Source organism: Harmonia axyridis, chromosome 2 (assembly GCF_914767665.1).
Source record: "Harmonia axyridis chromosome 2, icHarAxyr1.1, whole genome shotgun sequence".
Classification (NCBI taxonomy): Eukaryota; Metazoa; Arthropoda; class Insecta; order Coleoptera; family Coccinellidae; genus Harmonia; species Harmonia axyridis.
Window position 1 is genome coordinate 52690684 of NC_059502.1, and position 24144 is coordinate 52714827.

Below are 24144 nucleotides of genomic sequence, written 5' to 3' on the forward strand. Positions count from 1 at the left end.
ATTAAATGACATAACCTACTGAACACAAGTGAAATGGAAAATATCAAAAAATTAATACACTTTGTTACTTCTTATAATGTGAAAATACAAGTAAATGAATGGGGACATTTTTTATTCTATTCATTCCAACTTCAATGCATTTTGTGAAAACCCATATTAATGAACGGCAAAAAAAAATGACGTCCCAAAATGGCGGAAGAATCTAGAATTTCCCCCCCCCCAAAAGTGGGTCCTGGATCCGCGCATGACGTATTTGAGTACTTAAGTGTGTTGGTACGCTTACTAGCTTAGTATCAGTTTAACAGTGGTGAAGTACAGAACAGATAATTTTAAAGCTAAAAAGATGTCTTTGGATCATTTATATGAGTTCAGTTTCGAAAAGTTGTACAACGACTGTACAGAAAGGTAATGCTTTTACATCATTTTTTTCTTTAATTATTTTTGAAACAATATAATCGAATGTTATCTTCAGTTTCTGAATGTTGCATTTTTATAAAGAAATTTTTGTTCAATATATGTGTATGAAATGAACGATAACCATATTGTACCTATCAAACAGCGAATTAATATGTACTTTTTTTTTCCTAGGGGTATAACTTTTGAGGAAGACTGCAGCGTATGTCTGAGTAGGTTGACTGGAGAACTGTACCTAACCGATTGCAGGCATTGTTTTCACAAAGAATGCATCGACAGGTGGTGCTCCAGTTCTTCCAAATGTTGTCCGATGTGTAGGACAACGTTAATTTTCGAAGGTACCTTCACTATCTTCGATACAAATTGGCAGAATGTCAATATACATCGTTTCGACAAGATGGACAGTGATGAAGAATATGAAGAAGATGAAGAAAGTGTTGAAAGTGAAGAGGAAAATGAAGAAGATAATAAAGAAGAAACCAACAGGGAAATTTAATTTAAGAGTGATGTTTCCTTCATTAAATTTCCCCTGGTTTATATATCTATAAACTCTTGTTATTTTTGTTTGAGAACAATTCCTATTTTCAGGATTGTAAAAATGTGAATCCTACCTGGATAATGATTGAATATCTATTACCTATTCACAGACTAACGAGTACAGAGCGTAATAATTACTAAATCAGTATGAAACTGTTCAATCATTTACCTAGAAAAATAAGATCAATTAAAGAAATTAAACTCTTCAAGAGACAATTATTCGAACTGTTAATTAAATGTGAACCATATTCTTTAAATGAATTTATAGTCTTTTGTCATGTACAAATATCATAGATATATTAGTTCATTGATTTATTTTTTTGTAAGGAATTTGTGACTTGTTTTTATCATTTTGTAATGTACATACAATTCTGGAAATAAATACCTATTATTATTATTATTATTATCCTAAATTTCAATCTATAACCTTCAAATTTAAGGGAGATAAGGGGTGAGTACCATTATCCTATTACACCCGGTATGTATATTGATGACCATAAGGTTAGCTTCCTCCAAAACAGTTTCCATTATGCATACAGTACCAGGAATACGAAAAAAAAAGATGAAATATAATGACTGTCATTTAATTTTCGATTTAAAATGAATTTCGAACAAGTAGAAACCAAGCCAATCCACAGTATTATTTAGAATTAGGATAAAATATAACAAAATGAAAAAATTGTTTTCCGAGAAGTAAATCAAAAATTTTCACAGCCTTGAAGTCACAGATAAAGGCCACTCCTACTGTTTTTTTTGAGCTGATTCGCGTGTGAGCTTCTCCTACTATCGGTCTATTTGATTGAAGATGGTTGAAATATGTGCAGTCAGTTTTTGATAATTACCTGAAGCACGCAAGATTTGGTGTTTAAACACGAAATCCAATAATAATCCAAAGACAGTTTGAGGTCGTTTATACAAGAAATTCGTAATTGCCTCTGAAAAGATAAATGATTGTTTTATTGTTGGTTTTTTTCATTCAGACTCAAGACAATTATCTTGTCTATGTCTGTGACCTTTTTCATTGAGGAGAAATATAAAAACTATGAAATTTGTGACAAGAAGTAAATAATACAACTCATTGTAGCTTTTCATCGGAAAAATTTATCTAGGATCAATCGAGTAATTTGAAAAGGAAAAAATTTTATTCGAATGTCTAATATGTATTTAGATATACATATATGTGTTTGAAATGAAAATAACCATATTGTACCTTTCAAACAGCGAATTACAGCCATCTATTAGTAAGTTATTATTAAATGCCATTTCATGAGCCATAATAGCTTGACAAATAAACATTTTAAAAAACTTGTAAGAAGTCATCAAACAATAGTGACTTATCTGATAACATCATGCATAAAAAATTATTAATCCATTTTTTAATTACAAACAGATAGTTGAATAACTTTAAGAAGAAAGTATGAGAATTATTCAACTATCTATCAGTAAATAATTAAATAATGCTTTAATGACCATAACGTGATCAGATAAGCAGAAAAAGTTAGACGCTTTTCTTGAAGTTTTTTTAAAATGTTTATTTGTTTTATAATTTTTTTTTCGTGGTATTTATTTATCACTGACCCCTGAACAATAAGAATTTAGTTGCTGATATCAGGACCTAATTTAGTTTATTCACAAATTCTTATGGATACCTCTGTTATCTATTAGAAAGTTAAATAATGGTTTAATGAACGTGGCATCATCAGATAACCAACAAAAGTTTGACTTAGGTACTCTTAATGAGTGTAGGTACATTTAAAATATTTATTTGTCATATTTATAATGACTTACCTAATGAGGTTGACGGCCATTCTGAAAATTTTAACTATCTAATGTATTATCAGATGAATAATTCTTGGAATGTATCTGTCAACAAATAAGAAACGACAGTTTAACCCTTTTTTGAAATATTTATTTTTACCCTTAGGGAGATAAGGGGTGTGTACCATGATCCTATTACACCCGGTATGTATATTGATGACCATAAGGTTAGCTTCCTCCAAAACAGTTTCCATTATGCATACAGTACCAGGAATACGAAAAAAAAAGATGAAATATAATGACTGTCATTTAATTTTCGATTTAAAATGAATTTCGAACAAGTAGAAACCAAGCCAATCCACAGTATTATTTAGAATTAGGATAAAATATAACAAAATGAAAAAATTGTTTTCCGAGAAGTAAATCAAAAATTTTCACAGCCTTGAAGTCACAGATAAAGGCCACTCCTACTGTTTTTTTTGAGCTGATTCGCGTGTGAGCTTCTCCTACTATCGGTCTATTTGATTGAAGATGGTTGAAATATGTGCAGTCAGTTTTTGATAATTACCTGAAGCACGCAAGATTTGGTGTTTAAACACGAAATCCAATAATAATCCAAAGACAGTTTGAGGTCGTTTATACAAGAAATTCGTAATTGCCTCTGAAAAGATAAATGATTGTTTTATTGTTGGTTTTTTTCATTCAGACTCGAGACAATTATCTTGTCTATGTCTGTGACCTTTTTCATTGAGGAGAAATATAAAAACTATGAAATTTGTGACAAGAAGTAAATAATACAACTCATTGTAGCTTTTCATCGGAAAAATTTATCTAGGATCAATCGAGTAATTTGAAAAGGAAAAAATTTTATTCGAATGTCTAATATGTATTTAGATATACATATATGTGTTTGAAATGAAAATAACCATATTGTACCTTTCAAACAGCGAATTACAGCCATCTATTAGTAAGTTATTATTAAATGCCATTTCATGAGCCATAATAGCTTGACAAATAAACATTTTAAAAAACTTGTAAGAAGTCATCAAACAATAGTGACTTATCTGATAACATCATGCATAAAAAATTATTAATCCATTTTTTAATTACAAACAGATAGTTGAATAACTTTAAGAAGAAAGTATGAGAATTATTCAACTATCTATCAGTAAATAATTAAATAATGCTTTAATGACCATAACGTGATCAGATAAGCAGAAAAAGTTAGACGCTATTCTTGAAGTTTTTTTAAAATGTTTATTTGTTTTATATTTTTTTTTTCGTGGTATTTATTTATCACTGACCCCTGAACAATAAGAATTTAGTTGCTGATATCAGGACCTAATTTAGTTTATTCACAAATTCTTATGGATACCTCTGTTATCTATTAGAAAGTTAAATAATGGTTTAATGAACGTGGCACCATCAGATAACCAACAAAAGTTTGACTTAGGTACTCTTAATGAGTGTAGGTACATTTAAAATATTTATTTGTCATATTTATAATGACTTACCTAATGAGGTTGACGACCATTCTGAAAATTTTAACTATCTAATGTATTATCAGATGAATAATTCTTGGAATGTATCTGTCAACAAATAAGAAACGACAGTTTAACCCTTTTTTGAAATATTTATTTTTACCAAGGTGATAAAATAAATCAGATATAATTGAACGAAAATAAAAATCATATTCTCTTTTCACATTGTTTAGATTGAATTTCGAAACGTTCAACTAAAGAACGAAATCAGTTTGAGTAGTTTGATACTTCAAAATAAATATCGATATGTAATTAATACACTTTGTTACTTCATATAATGTGAAAATACAAGTAAATGAATGGGGACATTTTTTATTCTATTCATTCCACCTTCAATGCATTTTGTGAAAACCCATATTAATGAACGGCAAAAAAAATGACGTCCCAAAATGGCGGAAGAATCTAGAATTTCCCCCCCCCCCCAAAAGTGGGTCCTGGATCCGCGCCTGACGTATTTGAGTACTTAAGTGTGTTGGTACGCTTACTAGCTTAGTATCAGTTCAACAGTGGTGAAGTACAGAACAGATAATTTTAAAGCTAAAAAGATGTCTTTGGATCATTTATATGAGTTCAGTTTCGAAAAGTTGTACAACGACTGTACAGAAAGGTAATGCTTTTACATCATTGTTTTCTTTAATTATTTTTGAAACAATATAATCGAATGTTATCTTCAGTTTCTGAATGTTGCATTTTTATAAAGAAATTTTTGTTCAATATATGTGTATGAAATGAACGATAACCATATTGTACCTATCAAACAGCGAATTAATATGTACTTTTTTTTTCCTAGGGGTATAACTTTTGAGGAAGACTGCAGCGTATGTCTGAGTAGGTTGACTGGAGAACTGTACCTAACCGATTGCAGGCATTGTTTTCACAAAGAATGCATCGACAGGTGGTGCTCCAGTTCTTCCAAATGTTGTCCGATGTGTAGGACAACGTTAATTTTCGAAGGTACCTTCACTATCTTCGATACAAATTGGCAGAATGTCAATATACATCGTTTCGACAAGATGGACAGTGATGAAGAATATGAAGAAGATGAAGAAAGTGTTGAAAGTGAAGAGGAAAATGAAGAATATAATAAAGAAGAAACCAACAGGGAAATTTAATTTAAGAGTGATGTTTCCTTCATTAAATTTCCCCTGGTTTATATATCTATAAACTCTTGTTATTTTTGTTTGAGAACAATTCCTATTTTCAGGATTGTAAAAATGTGAATCCTACCAGGATAATGATTGAATATCTATTACCTATTCACAGACTAACGAGTACAGAGCGTAATAATTACTAAATCAGTATGAAACTGTTCAATCATTTACCTAGAAAAATAAGATCAATTAAAGAAATTAAACTCTTCAAGAGACAATTATTCGAACTGTTAATTAAATGTGAACCATATTCTTTAAATGAATTTATAGTCTTTTGTCATGTACAAATATCATAGATATATTAGTTCATTGATTTATTTTTTTGTAAGGAATTTGTGACTTGTTTTTATCATTTTGTAATGTACATACAATTCTGGAAATAAATACCTATTATTATTATTATTATTATTATCCTAAATTTCAATCTATAACCTTCAAATTCAAGGGAGATAAGGGGTGTGTACCATGATCCTATTACACCCGGTATGTATATTGATGACCATAAGGTTAGCTTCCTCCAAAACAGTTTCCATTATGCATACAGTACCAGGAATACGAAAAAAAAAGATGAAATATAATGACTGTCATTTAATTTTCGATTTAAAATGAATTTCGAACAAGAAGAAACCAAGCCAATCCACAGTATTATTTAGAATTAGGATAAAATATAACAAAATGAAAAAATTGTTTTCCGAGAAGTAAATCAAAAATTTTCACAGCCTTGAAGTCACAGATAAAGGCCACTCCTACTGTTTTTTTTGAGCTGATTCGCGTGTGAGCTTCTCCTACTATCGGTCTATTTGATTGAAGATGGTTGAAATATGTGCAGTCAGTTTTTGATAATTACCTGAAGCACGCAAGATTTGGTGTTTAAACACGAAATCCAATAATAATCCAAAGACAGTTTGAGGTCGTTTATACAAGAAATTCGTAATTGCCTCTGAAAAGATAAATGATTGTTTTATTGTTGGTTTTTTTCATTCAGACTCAAGACAATTATCTTGTCTATGTCTGTGACCTTTTTCATTGAGGAGAAATATAAAAACTATGAAATTTGTGACAAGAAGTAAATAATACAACTCATTGTAGCTTTTCATCGGAAAAATTTATCTAGGATCAATCGAGTAATTTGAAAAGGAAAAAATTTTATTCGAATGTCTAATATGTATTTAGATATACCTACATATATGTGTTTGAAATGAAAATAACCATATTGTACCTTTCAAACAGCGAATTACAGCCATCTATTAGTAAGTTATCATTAAATGCCATTTCATGAGCCATAATAGCTTGACAAATAAACATTTTAAAAAACTTGTAAGAAGTCATCAAACAATAGTGACTTATCTGATAACATCATGCATAAAAAATTATTGATCCATTTTTTAATTACAAACAGATAGTTGAATAACTTTAAGAAGAAAGTATGAGAATTATTCAACTATCTATCAGTAAATAATTAAATAATGCTTTAATGACCATAACGTGATCAGATAAGCAGAAAAAGTTAGACGCTTTTCTTGAAGTTTCTTTAAAATGTTTATTTGTTTTATAATTTTTTTTTCGTGGTATTTATTTATCACTGACCCCTGAACAATAAGAATTTAGTTGCTGATATCAGGACCTAATTTAGTTTATTCACAAATTCTTATGGATACCTCTGTTATCTATTAGAAAGTTAAATAATGGTGTAAATTCAAATGTGAAATTCTTCAATAACTTTTTTATTTGAAAACTTGACAATTCAGAACTATCAAAAAACTAAACTCCCTTGATTTCCTGTTCACTCGTCTGTCAAATTAAAAAATGAATTTGGCCTTAACATTTCTCCCCCCTGTGAAGAACTTAAATCTTCACTAAGTGGTCGGAAGGATGCACAGCTTCGTAACAGGTCTTTTATAAATGCCTTTCTTCGTTTGAATTTTTGCCACCCTCACAATACCATAATTTCCTTGGTTTTCCCAAAAACGATGGTCCGCTAAACCAATCTCCATCTTGTTTAAGATCGATATTTTTCAATTCTTTGGTAGCCTGATCTGCTACATTTTCTTCAGAAGGATCCCAGTGCCACTGGAAAACATCTGCATTTTCATGGATTTCTCCTATTCGACATGACACGAACATAGGAAACCTTCTCGACTGGGATCTTATTTGTTTAAGTACCACCAATGAATCAGTCCAATAATGTGTTTCGCGAATTTTATGTTCAACTTCTTCCCATATTTTCTTGGATAGTCTGCATGCCAACACTGCTCCTTGTAACTCTAATTTGGGTATGATTTGCTGAGTCAATGGCGCAACTTTATACTCAGCAGTAACAAAGCAGACATGTGTTTCAGTATTATCCTCCTTTTCTTCTGTTCTGAAGTAAGCAACATAGGAATAAGCCTTATCACGCGCATCACAAAACACATTCGCCTTTATGATCAAAGTTGCCAAAAACCCGAAAGGATCAAATATTGACATGATGATCCGCAAGACCTTCCGTTTCGTTGGTGCTATTGATCCTGATGTTTTTTCAATAGGAATTTTGTGAAAGTTCAGCGAATATATGAATTGGTCAGTTTCTGGAGACCAAGACAATCCAAGAACTCTTTTGATTTCTTGTGAATCAATTTAAATGTTTTTTTCTGATTCAGCACGAAGACATTTTGGAATTGATTCTAGAACCCTCTTGGAGTTACTAATCCATTTCACCATTTCAAAACCAGCTTGATTATGAACATAAATTACATCTCGTACTCTTTGAATAGCTTCCTCGTATGTGCTACATGAATCCAAATAATCGTCAACATAATGTTGTCTCTTCATTGCTCTGCTTATTCCAGGGAATTTATCTTCGAAACATTCAGCATTCCTGTTCTTGATGAATTGGGCTACGGATGGAAAAGACACGGCACCGAAGATCATAACATTCATTTCATAAACATCCGGAATTCCACCAAGGTTATTTTCATCATGCCAAAGAAATCGTTGAGCACATCGATCTTCCTTTTTTATTAACACTTGGTGAAACATTTCCCTGATGTCCCCACTAAATGCAATTTTTCCCTGCCTAAAGCGCCATAAAACGGAAACCAAGGAAGGAACAAAGTCTGGACCTTGTAGTAAAAAGTCATTGAGGCTATATCCAAATGATCTTGCAGCAGCGTCAAAGACAAGTCTAATTTTACCGGGCTTATGGACGTTCCACACTGCAAAATGTGGTAAAAACCAGTTTCTCGGATTTTCTGTAATCTCCTCTAACTCTAATTTTCTTGCATAACCCTTGTTGATGTAATCCTGGATCTTCTCACGGTACTGCTTTGCGAATTCACAATCTTTCTTCATTTTCCTCTCCATGCAGGAAAGACGGTTGAGTGCGTTTACTTTGCTGTCAGGAAATGCGACATCCATATTTCTCCAAAGGTGTCCAATTTCCCAACGGTTACCAATTCTTTTAGCTGTGCTATTCATGATTTCAAGTGCTTTGCGATCTTCTACTGAGCTGATGATTTTTTCATTCACTCCGAAAGCTTCTAACTTGAAACTATCTTTCACCATACGATGGAGTTCATCATCTTCAATATGTCGGCAACAAAGAGTTGCATGATTCATTTCATTTCCATCAGTTGAATCAGTGAGTGCTCCATGAATAGTCCAACCTAATTTGGATTTGGACATTATAGGTTGATTCATTTTTGGTTGTATGACCTGACGTGGTATAATTAGTCCGCAATTGTCTTGGCCAATGAGAATTTCTGGAGTTGCATTCTCCACGGCCTCTAGAATTTTCCGGTTCAAATGTGGGAAATTCTGAGACAAAAGATCTACATTGATTTTCTGGTTTGGTATACTCAAGTTTTTAACAGTCCTCAAATTTTTCAGATTATAGAAGATTTGTTTATTGCTGTCGGCAGAAATATCAACATCAACCATTTTCGATTCATCCTCGAAATGGGTAATGTTATTTGTCCATTGAAAACGGAGTGGAACGATGGGTCCAGAGAGGTTCAATTTCATAGCTAAATTTTCATCCATCATCGAGCATGTGGAGCCTTCATCGAATAAGGCAAATGTCTTGATTTCATTATAAGGCCCACGAAGTATAACTGGTGCTATTCTCAGCAGAGTTTTTTGATCCACATCGTTCAATTTCGCACAAAATTCACTCGAAGCTGCTGTTTTATCTTGTAAAGTTGGATATGAGCTGTTTGGATCTCTTGCCAGATGAAGAAGACTGCTATGCTTTCCTTTACAACCCATTATACCACATCTCGTTCTGAGGAAACATTTATTAGCCATGTGACCCAATTGGAGACATAGAAAACATAATCTCAAATTCATAACTGATTGTCTTCTTTCTGGTATAGTCTTCTCTATGAATTCACCACATTCCTCTATTTTATGATTCGTTCTCTGGCAAAATACACAAACTTTGGAATTTTCTGCCTTTCTCGGCTCGGACTTTTTTGAAAAACTAACTGTTTCTTTCCTTGACATGTGTTTACTTCTCTGGAATGGATTACTTGTAGAAGCCATAGAATTTACCTCTTCTTCGTACCAATTTGCAAAATCTTCAAGGGATGTTGGTATTCCCTGTAAATCTTTCTGATATTTATATTTTCCCCAGTTGTACTTTTGTATGGTGGGAAGTTTTTCAACAATATTCACTAACATTTCCGGATTGAACAAATATAGTGAAGAATTAACATTTCTCATCGTGACCACCATATTAGTAACTGCGTTTGAGAAAAAAATACAGGATTCCAAACTGTCTTCTTTTACAGGGCTGATTTTCTTCACTTTTTCCATGAGAGATAGAACAATCCATTCAGGTCTACCAAAATTCATCTCGAGCATATTGATTATCCTTGAAACATTGCTTGGAGATATTAGAAGAGCTTTAACAGTTTCCCTAGCTTTTCCCTTGAGTGCTCTATCAAGACGAATGAGGTTATCCTGGTCTGATAATCCTTCATTCCACCTTCAATGCATGTTGTGAAAACCCATATTAATGAACGGCAAAAAAAAATGACGTCCCAAAATGGCGGAAGAATCTAGAATTTCCCCCCCCCCCAAAAGTGGGTCCTGGATCCGCGCCTGACGTATTTGAGTACTTAAGTGTGTTGGTACGCTTACTAGCTTAGTATCAGTTCAACAGTGGTGAAGTACAGAACAGATAATTTTAAAGCTAAAAAGATGTCTTTGGATCATTTATATGAGTTCAGTTTCGAAAAGTTGTACAACGACTGTACAGAAAGGTAATGCTTTTACATCATTGTTTTCTTTAATTATTTTTGAAACAATATAATCGAATGTTATCTTCAGTTTCTGAATGTTGCATTTTTATAAAGAAATTTTTGTTCAATATATGTGTATGAAATGAACGATAACCATATTGTACCTATCAAACAGCGAATTAATATGTACTTTTTTTTTCCTAGGGGTATAACTTTTGAGGAAGACTGCAGCGTATGTCTGAGTAGGTTGACTGGAGAACTGTACCTAACCGATTGCAGGCATTGTTTTCACAAAGAATGCATCGACAGGTGGTGCTCCAGTTCTTCCAAATGTTGTCCGATGTGTAGGACAACGTTAATTTTCGAAGGTACCTTCACTATCTTCGATACAAATTGGCAGAATGTCAATATACATCGTTTCGACAAGATGGACAGTGATGAAGAATATGAAGAAGATGAAGAAAGTGTTGAAAGTGAAGAGGAAAATGAAGAAGATAATAAAGAAGAAACCAACAGGGAAATTCAATTTAAGAGTGATGTTTCCTTCATTAAATTTCCCCTGGTTTATATATCTATAAACTCTTGTTATTTTTGTTTGAGAACAATTCCTATTTTCAGGATTGTAAAAATGTGAATCCTACCAGGATAATGATTGAATATCTATTACCTATTCACAGACTAACGAGTACAGAGCGTAATAATTACTAAATCAGTATGAAACTGTTCAATTATTTACCTAGAAAAATAAGATCAATTAAAGAAATTAAACTCTTCAAGAGACAATTATTCGAACTGTTAATTAAATGTGAACCATATTCTTTAAATGAATTTCTCTATTTCTGTATCGTAATGAGTTCATTACAGTTCTAAAAAACAGTGCTGTAATGAACTCATTACAGCATCGTTTTCAGATAAATTTTTCGTTTTGTGGTTGTCTATGCTGACGTCCAATCCTATCAAATTTCAACAAACGTCAATAATTGTCAATATAATATAATTTGGGGATATAGAGAAATGATTTGATACATATTCGCAAACTCTCATAATTCAGGTAGTGTTCAATCGATTTCGTCAGACATAATTCATGAATTTAATGTATAATTGTAAATTATGTCTAAATTCGAAACATACGATTCATATTCAAATTCCGTAATCTGTCAATTTTCGTAACAGTCACACCAACTGCCAAGATACAATACAAAAGTCACTAGGATATATAATCTGAATTTTTCATTGAATTTCGACAATATTTCGCAAAACTTGACTGAAATAGAGAAAATATCGTCTAATACTCGTTGCAGAAGGCAATTCCAACACTCATGCGTTCCAAAACTCGCTCCTTCGTCGCTCGTTTTCGAATTTCGCATTCGTGTTGGAATAGGAGCCCATTCTGCAACTTGTTTTAGAATATACTATTATAGTCTTTTGTCATGTACAAATATCATAGATATATTAGTTCATTGATTTATTTTTTTGTAAGGAATTTGTGACTTGTTTTTATCATTTTGTAATGTACATACAATTCTGGAAATAAATACCTATTATTATTATTATTATTATCCTAAATTTCAATCTATAACCTTCAAATTTAAGGGAGATAAGGGGTGTGTACCATGATCCTATTACACCCGGTATGTATATTGATGACCATAAGGTTAGCTTCCTGCAAAACAGTTTCCATTATGCATACAGTACCAGGAATACGAAAAAAAAAGATGAAATATAATGACTGTCATTTAATTTTCGATTTAAAATGAATTTCGAACAAGTAGAAACCAAGCCAATCCACAGTATTATTTAGAATTAGGATAAAATATAACAAAATGAAAAAATTGTTTTCCGAGAAGTAAATCAAAAATTTTCACAGCCTTGAAGTCACAGATAAAGGCCACTCCTACTGTTTTTTTTTGAGCTGATTCGCGTGTGAGCTTCTCCTACTATCGGTCTATTTGATTGAAGATGGTTGAAATATGTGCAGTCAGTTTTTGATAATTACCTGAAGCACGCAAGATTTGGTGTTTGAACACGAAATCCAATAATAATCCAAAGACAGTTTGAGGTCGTTTATACAAGAAATTCGTAATTGCCTCTGAAAAGATAAATGATTGTTTTATTGTTGGTTTTTTTCATTCAGACTCAAGACAATTATCTTGTCTATGTCTGTGACCTTTTTCATTGAGGAGAAATATAAAAACTATGAAATTTGTGACAAGAAGTAAATAATACAACTCATTGTAGCTTTTCATCGGAAAAATTTATCTAGGATCAATCGAGTAATTTGAAAAGGAAAAAATTTTATTCGAATGTCTAATATGTATTTAGATATACATATATGTGTTTGAAATGAAAATAACCATATTGTACCTTTCAAACAGCGAATTACAGCCATCTATTAGTAAGTTATTATTAAATGCCATTTCATGAGCCATAATAGCTTGACAAATAAACATTTTAAAAAACTTGTAAGAAGTCATCAAACAATAGTGACTTATCTGATAACATCATGCATAAAAAATTATTAATCCATTTTTTAATTACAAACAGATAGTTGAATAACTTTAAGAAGAAAGTATGAGAATTATTCAACTATCTATCAGTAAATAATTAAATAATGCTTTAATGACCATAACGTGATCAGATAAGCAGAAAAAGTTAGACGCTTTTCTTGAAGTTTTTTTAAAATGTTTATTTGTTTTATAATTTTTTTTTCGTGGTATTTATTTATCACTGACCCCTGAACAATAAGAATTCAGTTGCTGATATCAGGACCTAATTTAGTTTATTCACAAATTCTTATGGATACCTCTGTTATCTATTAGAAAGTTAAATAATGGTTTAATGAACGTGGCATCATCAGATAACCAACAAAAGTTTGACTTAGGTACTCTTAATGAGTGTAGGTACATTTAAAATATTTATTTGTCATATTTATAATGACTTACCTAATGAGGTTGACGGCCATTCTGAAAATTTTAACTATCTAATGTATTATCAGATGAATAATTCTTGGAATGTATCTGTCAACAAATAAGAAACGACAGTTTAACCCTTTTTTGAAATATTTATTTTTACCAAGGTGATAAAATAAATCAGATATAATTGAACGAAAATAAAAATCATATTCTCTTTTCACATTGTTTAGATTGAATTTCGAAACGTTCAACTAAAGAACGAAATCAGTTTGAGTAGTTTGATACTTCAAAATAAATATCGATATGTAATTAATACACTTTGTTACTTCATATAATGTGAAAATACAAGTAAATGAATGGGGACATTTTTTATTCTATTCATTCCACCTTCAATGCATTTTGTGAAAACCCATATTAATGAACGGCAAAAAAAAATGACGTCCCAAAATGGCGGAAGAATCTAGAATTTTCCCCCCCCCCAAAAGTGGGTCCTGGATCCGCGCCTGACGTATTTGAGTACTTAAGTGTGTTGGTACGCTTCAGCGTTGCCAACCGTACGGTAATTACCGTATTTGTACGGTAAATTGATGCAAAATACGGTATACGGTCCGAAGGGGCTACCGTACGCCAAAATACGGTAATTTCGTAATTTCAATTGCGATTTTTTTTTTGAGCTCATTGTAATAGTGGCTTTTGAAATTGTAATGTATCAATAAAAATTGACATATTCTGGGGAAAACTCCAAAAATATACAAATGAAATGGGTGTATTTGAATTCCAGAAATTGTCACAGTTCGTACTAAATATATTATCCCTTCCACACTCAAATGCTGAATGCGAAAGTCTTCAGTAAAATAAACTTGGTTAAAACAAAATCAAGAAATAAGTTAATAACTAATACAATCAATGGTTGTTTATTAACGTCTCAGTGTGTGAAAAAAGATGGTAACTGCGTAGATTTTACACCTACTCAGAATATGTATGCAAGAATGAACAAAATTGATATGTATTCTAATTCTTCTAGTTCTAGTATCGAAGTTGATGAAGGTGAATTTGTCATAGACGGTTGAAATATAAATTTTTGAAAAGAGGACACATGAAGACATGAATGCAAATCATATTTGTAAGTCTAGTTACTTGAAGTTGTTGAATGAAATTATCAATTCAAATTAGTGATAAATGCAATAAGATGAAATTGTTTTTCTTTTTTCTAGATGTTACAATGGAATCAGAAGGTTTTACAGAAGCAAGTAGCAGTTCGGCCACCCCCAAACGTAGTGGTAGTAAGCTGAGCCCCTTAACCATTATTTCAGAAATGGCTCAGTTATTAGAAATGTTTTTTGAAAGATGCCAGCTTTTCTACTCATGTCTCTGTGTAGAAATTAGAAAACGGTATGATTTCGACAATTTTATTTTGCCAAAATTGCAGATATTTGTGCCTAAAAATGCAGTTTCTTCAGATATACACCAGCAGTTCCCATCATTAGCTCATGTGCTCCAAAATATGACACGTTTTTATGACAGTAGTGAAGGTCAACTAATCGATGAACAGTGGAGGTTGCTGCCAGATTACCATTTTACTGCTGATGAAGAAAAAAAATAGACATCAACGAGGACATTGACATATTCTGGGGAAAACTCCAAAAATATACAAATGAAATGGGTGTATTTGAATTCCAGAAATTGTCACAGTTCGTACTGAATATATTATCCCTTCCGCACTCAAATGCTGAATGCGAAAAAGAGTCTCCAGTAAAATAAACTTGGTTAAAACAAAATCAAGAAATAAGTTAATAACTAATACAATCAATGGTTGTTTATTAACGTCTCAGTGTGTGAAAAAAGATGGTAACTGCGTAGATTTTACACCTACTCAGAATATGTATGCAAGAATGAATAAAATTGATATGTATTCTAATTCTTCCAGTTCTAGTATCGAAGTTGATGAAGATGAATTTGTCATAGACGATTGAAATATAAATTTTTGAAAAGAGGACACATGAATGCAAATCATATTTGTAAGTCTAGTTACTTGAAGTTGTTGAATGAAATTATCAATTCAAATTAGTGTTAAATGCAATAAGATGAAATTGTTTTTCTTTTTTCTAGATGTTACAATGGAATCAGAAGGTTTTACAGAAGCAAGTAGCAGTTCGGCCACCCCCAAACGTAGTGGTAGTAAGCTGAGCCCCTTAACCAACCAGAGAATTGAAAGAATGAAGGCTAAAATCAATTCTTTGAAGTGCAAAATATTTAGGCGTAAAGTTCCCCACTGTTTTTGCAAAGGAAGACCCATCGAGGCTACCAATAGAACAAATATCTCAAGATTGATATGTGAATCAAAACGATACCTTTCCAAAGATGCTCATATTATTTTTGCTAATGAGTTGAAAGCAAACTTTGTTAATAAATTCAACAGAAGATATGATGATGACTTGAAAGAAATGTGCTTGTTAAGTGAATACAAAAAATCAAAAACTAAGAAATCTATGCAATGAATAATGATTCACATTTAAGATTACTTATATATTACTTATTTTCATGTATATATTCTTCTGTACATTTTATTATGTTTATTCAATTGAATTAAAAATTCCACTAATTTGACAAAGCATTTTTTCTTTCTCTCCCTAATCTTTGATTTAGGGCTTAGTTAAATTTTGACAAGTTTAAATTACAATTTGTAGGTTAGGTATGGCCATAGAATAGAAAGAATTGTTTATCTCTTTCTCTATTTACTTCTGTGGTTCTGTGTACGGTAAAAGTGTCCCAAATACGGTAATTTCTCGTCCCTGGTACGGTAATCTCAAGATTTTGGGTTGGCAACGCTGGTACGCTTACTAGCTTAGTATCAGTTCAACAGTGGTGAAGTACAGAACAGATAATTTTAAAGCTAAAAAGATGTCTTTGGATCATTTATATGAGTTCAGTTTCGAAAAGTTGTACAACGACTGTACAGAAAGGTAATGCTTTTACATCATTGTTTTCTTTAATTATTTTTGAAACAATATAATCGAATGTTATCTTCAGTTTCTGAATGTTGCATTTTTATAAAGAAATTTTTGTTCAATATATGTGTATGAAATGAACGATAACCATATTGTACCTATCAAACAGCGAATTAATATGTACTTTTTTTTTCCTAGGGGTATAACTTTTGAGGAAGACTGCAGCGTATGTCTGAGTAGGTTGACTGGAGAACTGTACCTAACCGATTGCAGGCATTGTTTTCACAAAGAATGCATCGACAGGTGGTGCTCCAGTTCTTCCAAATGTTGTCCGATGTGTAGGACAACGTTAATTTTCGAAGGTACCTTCACTATCTTCGATACAAATTGGCAGAATGTCAATATACATCGTTTCGACAAGATGGACAGTGATGAAGAATATGAAGAAGATGAAGAAAGTGTTGAAAGTGAAGAGGAAAATGAAGAAGATAATAAAGAAGAAACCAACAGGGAAATTTAATTTAAGAGTGATGTTTCCTTCATTAAATTTCCCCTGGTTTATATATCTATAAACTCTTGTTATTTTTGTTTGAGAACAATTCCTATTTTCAGGATTGTAAAAATGTGAATCCTACCAGGATAATGATTGAATATCTATTACCTATTCACAGACTAACGAGTACAGAGCGTAATAATTACTAAATCAGTATGAAACTGTTCAATCATTTACCTAGAAAAATAAGATCAATTAAAGAAATTAAACTCTTCAAGAGACAATTATTCGAACTGTTAATTAAATGTGAACCATATTCTTTAAATGAATTTATAGTCTTTGTCATGTACAAATATCATAGATATATTAGTTCATTGATTTATTTTTTTGTAAGGAATTTGTGACTTGTTTTTATCATTTTGTAATGTACATACAATTCTGGAAATAAATACCTATTATTATTATTATCCTAAATTTCAATCTATAACCTTCAAATTTAAGGGAGATAAGGGGTGTGTACCATGATCCTATTACACCCGGTATGTATATTGATGACCATAAGGTTAGCTTCCTCCAAAACAGTTTCCATTATGCATACAGTACCAGGAATACGAAAAAAAAAGATGAAATATAATGACTGTCATTTAATTTTCGATTTAAAATGAATTTCGAACAAGTAGAAACCAAGCCAATCCACAGTATTATTTAGAATTAGGATAAAATATAACAAAATGAAAAAATTGTTTTCCGAGAAGTAAATCAAAAATTTTCACAGCCTTGAAGTCACAGACAAAGGCCACTCCTACTGTTTTTTTTTAGCTGATTCGCGTGTGAGCTTCTCCTACTATCGGTCTATTTGATTGAAGATGGTTGAAATATGTGCAGTCAGTTTTTGATAATTACCTGAAGCACGCAAGATTTGGTGTTTAAACACGAAATCCAATAATAATCCAAAGACAGTTTGAGGTCGTTTATACAAGAAATTCGTAATTGCCTCTGAAAAGATAAATGATTGTTTTATTGTTGGTTTTTTTCATTCAGACACAAGACAATTATCTTGTCTATGTCTGTGACCTTTTTCATTGAGGAGAAATATAAAAACTATGAAATTTGTGACAAGAAGTAAATAATACAACTCATTGTAGCTTTTCATCGAAAAAATTTATCTAGGATCAATCGAGTAATTTGAAAAGGAAAAAATTTTATTCGAATGTCTAATATGTATTTAGATATACATATATATATATATATCTATGTACATAGATTGAATTTCGAAACGTTCAACTAAAGAACGAAATCAGTTTGAGTAGTTTGATACTTCAAAATAAATATCGATATGTAATAATTACACTTTGTTACTTCATATAATGTGAAAATACAAGTAAATGAATGGGGACATTTTTTATTCTATTCATTCCACCTTCAATGCATTTTGTGAAAACCCATATTAATGAACGGCAAAAAAAAATGACGTCCCAAAATGGCGGAAGAATCTAGAATTTTCCCCCCCCCCCAAAAGTGGGTCCTGGATCCGCGCCTGACGTATTTGAGTACTTAAGTGTGTTGGTACGCTTACTAGCTTAGTATCAGTTCAACAGTGGTGAAGTACAGAACAGATAATTTTAAAGCTAAAAAGATGTCTTTGGATCATTTATATGAGTTCAGTTTCGAAAAGTTGTACAACGACTGTACAGAAAGGTAATGCTTTTACATCATTGTTTTCTTTAATTATTTTTGAAACAATATAATCGAATGTTATCTTCAGTTTCTGAATGTTGCATTTTTATAAAGAAATTTTTGTTCAATATATGTGTATGAAATGAACGATAACCATATTGTACCTATCAAACAGCGAATTAATATGTACTTTTTTTTTCCTAGGGGTATAACTTTTGAGGAAGACTGCAGCGTATGTCTGAGTAGGTTGACTGGAGAACTGTACCTAACCGATTGCAGGCATTGTTTTCACAAAGAATGCATCGACAGGTGGTGCTCCAGTTCTTCCAAATGTTGTCCGATGTGTAGGACAACGTTAATTTTCGAAGGTACCTTCACTATCTTCGATACAAATTGGCAGAATGTCAATATACATCGTTTCGACAAGATGGACAGTGATGAAGAATATGAAGAAGATGAAGAAAGTGTTGAAAGTGAAGAGGAAAATGAAGAAGATAATAAAGAAGAAACCAACAGGGAAATTTAATTTAAGAGTGATGTTTCCTTCATTAAATTTCCCCTGGTTTATATATCTATAAACTCTTGTTATTTTTGTTTGAGAACAATTCCTATTTTCAGGATTGTAAAAATGTGAATCCTACCAGGATAATGATTGAATATCTATTACCTATTCACAGACTAACGAGTACAGAGCGTAATAATTACTAAATCAGTATGAAACTGTTCAATCATTTACCTAGAAAAATAAGATCAATTAAAGAAATTAAACTCTTCAAGAGACAATTATTCGAACTGTTAATTAAATGTGAACCATATTTTTTAAATGAATTTATAGTCTTTGTCATGTACAAATATCATAGATATATTAGTTCATTGATTTATTTTTTTGTAAGGAATTTGTGACTTGTTTTTATCATTTTGTAATGTACATACAATTCTGGAAATAAATACCTATTATTATTATTATCCTAAATTTCAATCTATAACCTTCAAATTTAAGGGAGATAAGGGGTGTGTACCATGATCCTATTACACCCGGTATGTATATTGATGACCATAAGGTTAGCTTCCTCCAAAACAGTTTCCATTATGCATACAGTACCAGGAATACGAAAAAAAAAGATGAAATATAATGACTGTCATTTAATTTTCGATTTAAAATGAATTTCGAACAAGTAGAAACCAAGCCAATCCACAGTATTATTTAGAATTAGGATAAAATATAACAAAATGAAAAAATTGTTTTCCGAGAAGTAAATCAAAAATTTTCACAGCCTTGAAGTCACAGACAAAGGCCACTCCTACTGTTTTTTTTTAGCTGATTCGCGTGTGAGCTTCTCCTACTATCGGTCTATTTGATTGAAGATGGTTGAAATATGTGCAGTCAGTTTTTGATAATTACCTGAAGCACGCAAGATTTGGTGTTTAAACACGAAATCCAATAATAATCCAAAGACAGTTTGAGGTCGTTTATACAAGAAATTCGTAATTGCCTCTGAAAAGATAAATGATTGTTTTATTGTTGGTTTTTTTCATTCAGACACAAGACAATTATCTTGTCTATGTCTGTGACCTTTTTCATTGAGGAGAAATATAAAAACTATGAAATTTGTGACAAGAAGTAAATAATACAACTCATTGTAGCTTTTCATCGAAAAAATTTATCTAGGATCAATCGAGTAATTTGAAAAGGAAAAAATTTTATTCGAATGTCTAATATGTATTTAGATATACATATATGTGTTTGAAATGAAAATAACCATATTGTACCTTTCAAACAGCGAATTACAGCCATCTATTAGTAAGTTATTATTAAATGCCATTTCATGAGCCATAATAGCTTGACAAATAAACATTTTAAAAAACTTGTAAGAAGTCATCAAACAATGGTGACTTATCTGATAACATCATGCATAAAAAATTATTAATCCATTTTTTAATTACAAACAGATAGTTGAATAACTTTAAGAAGAAAGTATGAGAATTATTCAACTATCTATCAGTAAATAATTAAATAATGCTTTAATGACCATAACGTGATCAGATAAGCAGAAAAAGTTAGACGCTTTTCTTGAAGTTTTTTCAAAATGTTTATTTGTTTTATAATTTTTTTTTTGTGGTATTTATTTATCACTGACCCCTGAACAATAAGAATTTAGTTGCTGATATCAGGACCTAATTTAGTTTATTCACAAATTCTTATGGATACCTCTGTTATCTATTAGAAAGTTAAATAATGGTTTAATGAACGTGGCATCATCAGATAACCAACAAAAGTTTGACTTAGGTACTCTTAATGAGTGTAGGTACATTTAAAATATTTATTTGTCATATTTATAATGACTTACCTAATGAGGTTGACGGCCATTCTGAAAATTTTAACTATCTAATGTATTATCAGATGAATAATTCTTGGAATGTATCTGTCAACAAATAAGAAACGACAGTTTAACCCTTTTTTGAAATATTTATTTTTACCAAGGTGATAAAATAAATCAGATATAATTGAACGAAAATAAAAATCATATTCTCTTTTCACATTGTTTAGATTGAATTTCGAAACGTTCAACTAAAGAACGAAATCAGTTTGAGTAGTTTGATACTTCAAAATAAATATCGATATGTAATTAATACACTTTGTTACTTCATATAATGTGAAAATACAAGTAAATGAATGGGGACATTTTTTATTCTATTCATTCCACCTTCAATGCATTTTGTGAAAACCCATATTAATGAACGGCAAAAAAAAATGACGTCCCAAAATGGCGGAAGAATCTAGAATTTTCCCCCCCCCCAAAAGTGGGTCCTGGATCCGCGCCTGACGTATTTGAGTACTTAAGTGTGTTGGTACGCTTACTAGCTTAGTATCAGTTCAACAGTGGTGAAGTACAGAACAGATAATTTTAAAGCTAAAAAGATGTCTTTGGATCATTTATATGAGTTCAGTTTCGAAAAGTTGTACAACGACTGTACAGAAAGGTAATGCTTTTACATCATTGTATTCTTTAATTATTTTTGAAACAATATAATCGAATGTTATCTTCAGTTTCTGAATGTTGCATTTTTATAAAGAAATTTTTGTTCAATATATGTGTATGAAATGAACGATAACCATATTGTACCTATCAAACAGCGAATTAATATGTACTTTTTTTTTCCTAGGGGTATAACTTTTGAGGAAGACTGCAGCGTATGTCTGAGTAGGTTGACTGGAGAACTGTACCTAACCGATTGCAGGCATTGTTTTCACAAAGAATGCATCGACAGGTGGTGCTCCAGTTCTTCCAAATGTTGTCCGATGTGTAGGACAACGTTAATTTTCGAAGGTACCTTCACTATCTTCGATACAAATTGGCAGAATGTTAATATACATCGTTTCGACAAGATGGACAGTGATGAAGAATATGAAGAAGATGAAGAAAGTGTTGAAAGTGAAGAGGAAAATGAAGAAGATAATAAAGAAGAAACCAACAGGGAAATTTAATTTAAGAGTGATGTTTCCTTCATTAAATTTCCCCTGGTTTATATATCTATAAACTCTTGTTATTTTTGTTTGAGAACAATTCCTATTTTCAGGATTGTAAAAATGTGAATCCTACCAGGATAATGATTGAATATCTATTACCTATTCACAGACTAACGAGTACAGAGCGTAATAATTACTAAATCAGTATGAAACTGTTCAATCATTTACCTAGAAAAATAAGATCAATTAAAGAAATTAAACTCTTCAAGAGACAATTATTCGAACTGTTAATTGAATGTGAACCATATTCTTTAAATGAATTTATAGTCTTTTGTCATGTACAAATATCATAGATATATTAGTTCATTGATTTATTTTTTTGTAAGGAATTTGTGACTTGTTTTTATCATTTTGTAATGTACATACAATTCTGGAAATAAATACCTATTATTATTATTATCCTAAATTTCAATCTATAACCTTCAAATTTAAGGGAGATAAGGGGTGTGTACCATGATCCTATTACACCCGGTATGTATATTGATGACCATAAGGTTAGCTTCCTCCAAAACAGTTTCCATTATGCATACAGTACCAGGAATACGAAAAAAAAAGATGAAATATAATGACTGTCATTTAATTTTCGATTTAAAATGAATTTCGAACAAGTAGAAACCAAGCCAATCCACAGTGTTATTTAGAATTAGGATAAAATATAACAAAATGAAAAAATTGTTTTCCGAGAAGTAAATCAAAAATTTTCACAGCCTTGAAGTCACAGATAAAGGCCACTCCTACTGTTTTTTTTGAGCTGATTCGCGTGTGAGCTTCTCCTACTATCGGTCTATTTGATTGAAGATGGTTGAAATATGTGCAGTCAGTTTTTGATAATTACCTGAAGCACGCAAGATTTGGTGTTTAAACACGAAATCCAATAATAATCCAAAGACAGTTTGAGGTCGTTTATACAAGAAACTCGTATTTGCCTCTGAAAAGATAAATGATTGTTTTATTGTTGGTTTTTTTCATTCAGACTCAAGACAATTATCTTGTCTATGTCTGTGACCTTTTTCATTGAGGAGAAATATAAAAACTATGAAATTTGTGACAAGAAGTAAATAATACAACTCATTGTAGCTTTTCATCGGAAAAATTTATCTAGGATCAATCGAGTAATTTGAAAAGGAAAAAATTTTATTCGAATGTCTAATATGTATTTAGATATACATATATGTGTTTGAAATGAAAATAACCATATTGTACCTTTCAAACAGCGAATTACAGCCATCTATTAGTAAGTTATTATTAAATGCCATTTCATGAGCCATAATAGCTTGACAAATAAACATTTTAAAAAACTTGTAAGAAGTCATCAAACAATAGTGACTTATCTGATAACATCATGCATAAAAAATTATTAATCCATTTTTGAATTACAAACAGATAGTTGAATAACTTTAAGAAGAAAGTATGAGAATTATTCAACTATCTATCAGTAAATAATTGAATAATGCTTTAATGACCATAACGTGATCAGATAAGCAGAAAAAGTTAGACGCTTTTCTTGAAGTTTTTTTAAAATGTTTATTTGTTTTATAATTTTTTTTTCGTGGTATTTATTTATCACTGACCCCTGAACAATAAGAATTTAGTTGCTGATATCAGGACCTAATTTAGTTTATTCACAAATTCTTATGGATACCTCTGTTATCTATTAGAAAGTTAAATAATGGTTTAATGAACGTGGCATCATCAGATAACCAACAAAAGTTTGACTTAGGTACTCTTAATGAGTGTAGGTACATTTAAAATATTTATTTGTCATATTTATAATGACTTACCTAATGAGGTTGACGGCCATTCTGAAAATTTTAACTATCTAATGTATTATCAGATGAATAATTCTTGGAATGTATCTGTCAACAAATAAGAAACGACAGTTTAACCCTTTTTTGAAATATTTATTTTTACCAAGGTGATAAAATAAATCAGATATAATTGAACGAAAATAAAAATCATATT

The 24144-nt window shown here is 31.2% G+C and overlaps 3 protein-coding genes across 7 annotated transcripts; 1 reads left to right on the forward strand and 2 right to left on the reverse strand.

Moving 5' to 3' along the window:
* Positions 1–7297: 7297 nt before the first annotated feature.
* Positions 7298–7867, reverse strand: LOC123673414. Its single transcript, XM_045607898.1, has one exon. The coding sequence runs from the start codon at positions 7865–7867 to the stop codon at positions 7298–7300; it is 570 nt and encodes a 189-aa protein (XP_045463854.1).
* A 150-nt stretch (positions 7868–8017) lies between these two features.
* LOC123673415 lies at positions 8018–10243 on the reverse strand. The gene has a single exon (XM_045607899.1). The coding sequence runs from the start codon at positions 10241–10243 to the stop codon at positions 8018–8020; it is 2226 nt and encodes a 741-aa protein (XP_045463855.1).
* A 4133-nt stretch (positions 10244–14376) lies between these two features.
* Positions 14377–16048, forward strand: LOC123672284. Of its 5 annotated transcripts, XR_006746241.1 has the most exons (5): positions 14377–14514; positions 14566–14658; positions 14750–15417; positions 15469–15553; positions 15645–15813. XR_006746241.1 is itself a non-coding variant. In XM_045606338.1 (2 exons), the coding sequence occupies exons 1-2, from the start codon at positions 15269–15271 to the stop codon at positions 16031–16033; spliced, it is 504 nt and encodes a 167-aa protein (XP_045462294.1). In that variant the 5' UTR covers positions 15087–15268; the 3' UTR covers positions 16034–16048. The 5 variants fall into 5 exon arrangements, 1 of the variants encoding a protein (XP_045462294.1); XR_006746240.1 differs by having other exon boundaries at positions 14384–14658; positions 15463–15553; XR_006746239.1 differs by having other exon boundaries at positions 14384–14658.
* The last annotated feature ends 8096 nt before the right edge of the window (positions 16049–24144 follow it).

Coding starts and splice junctions, on each gene's coding strand:
- LOC123673414 (XM_045607898.1), bottom strand. CDS start 7,867: ATGTCAATATTTGATCCTTTCGGGTTTTTGGCAACTTTGATCATAAAG.
- LOC123673415 (XM_045607899.1), bottom strand. CDS start 10,243: ATGCTCGAGATGAATTTTGGTAGACCTGAATGGATTGTTCTATCTCTC.
- LOC123672284 (XM_045606338.1), top strand. CDS start 15,269: ATGCGAAAAAGAGTCTCCAGTAAAATAAACTTGGTTAAAACAAAATCA. Junction 15,384..15,644: donor TCAGTGTGTGAAAAAAGATG/GTAACTGCGTAG, acceptor TCTTTTTTCTAG/ATGTTACAATGGAATCAGAA.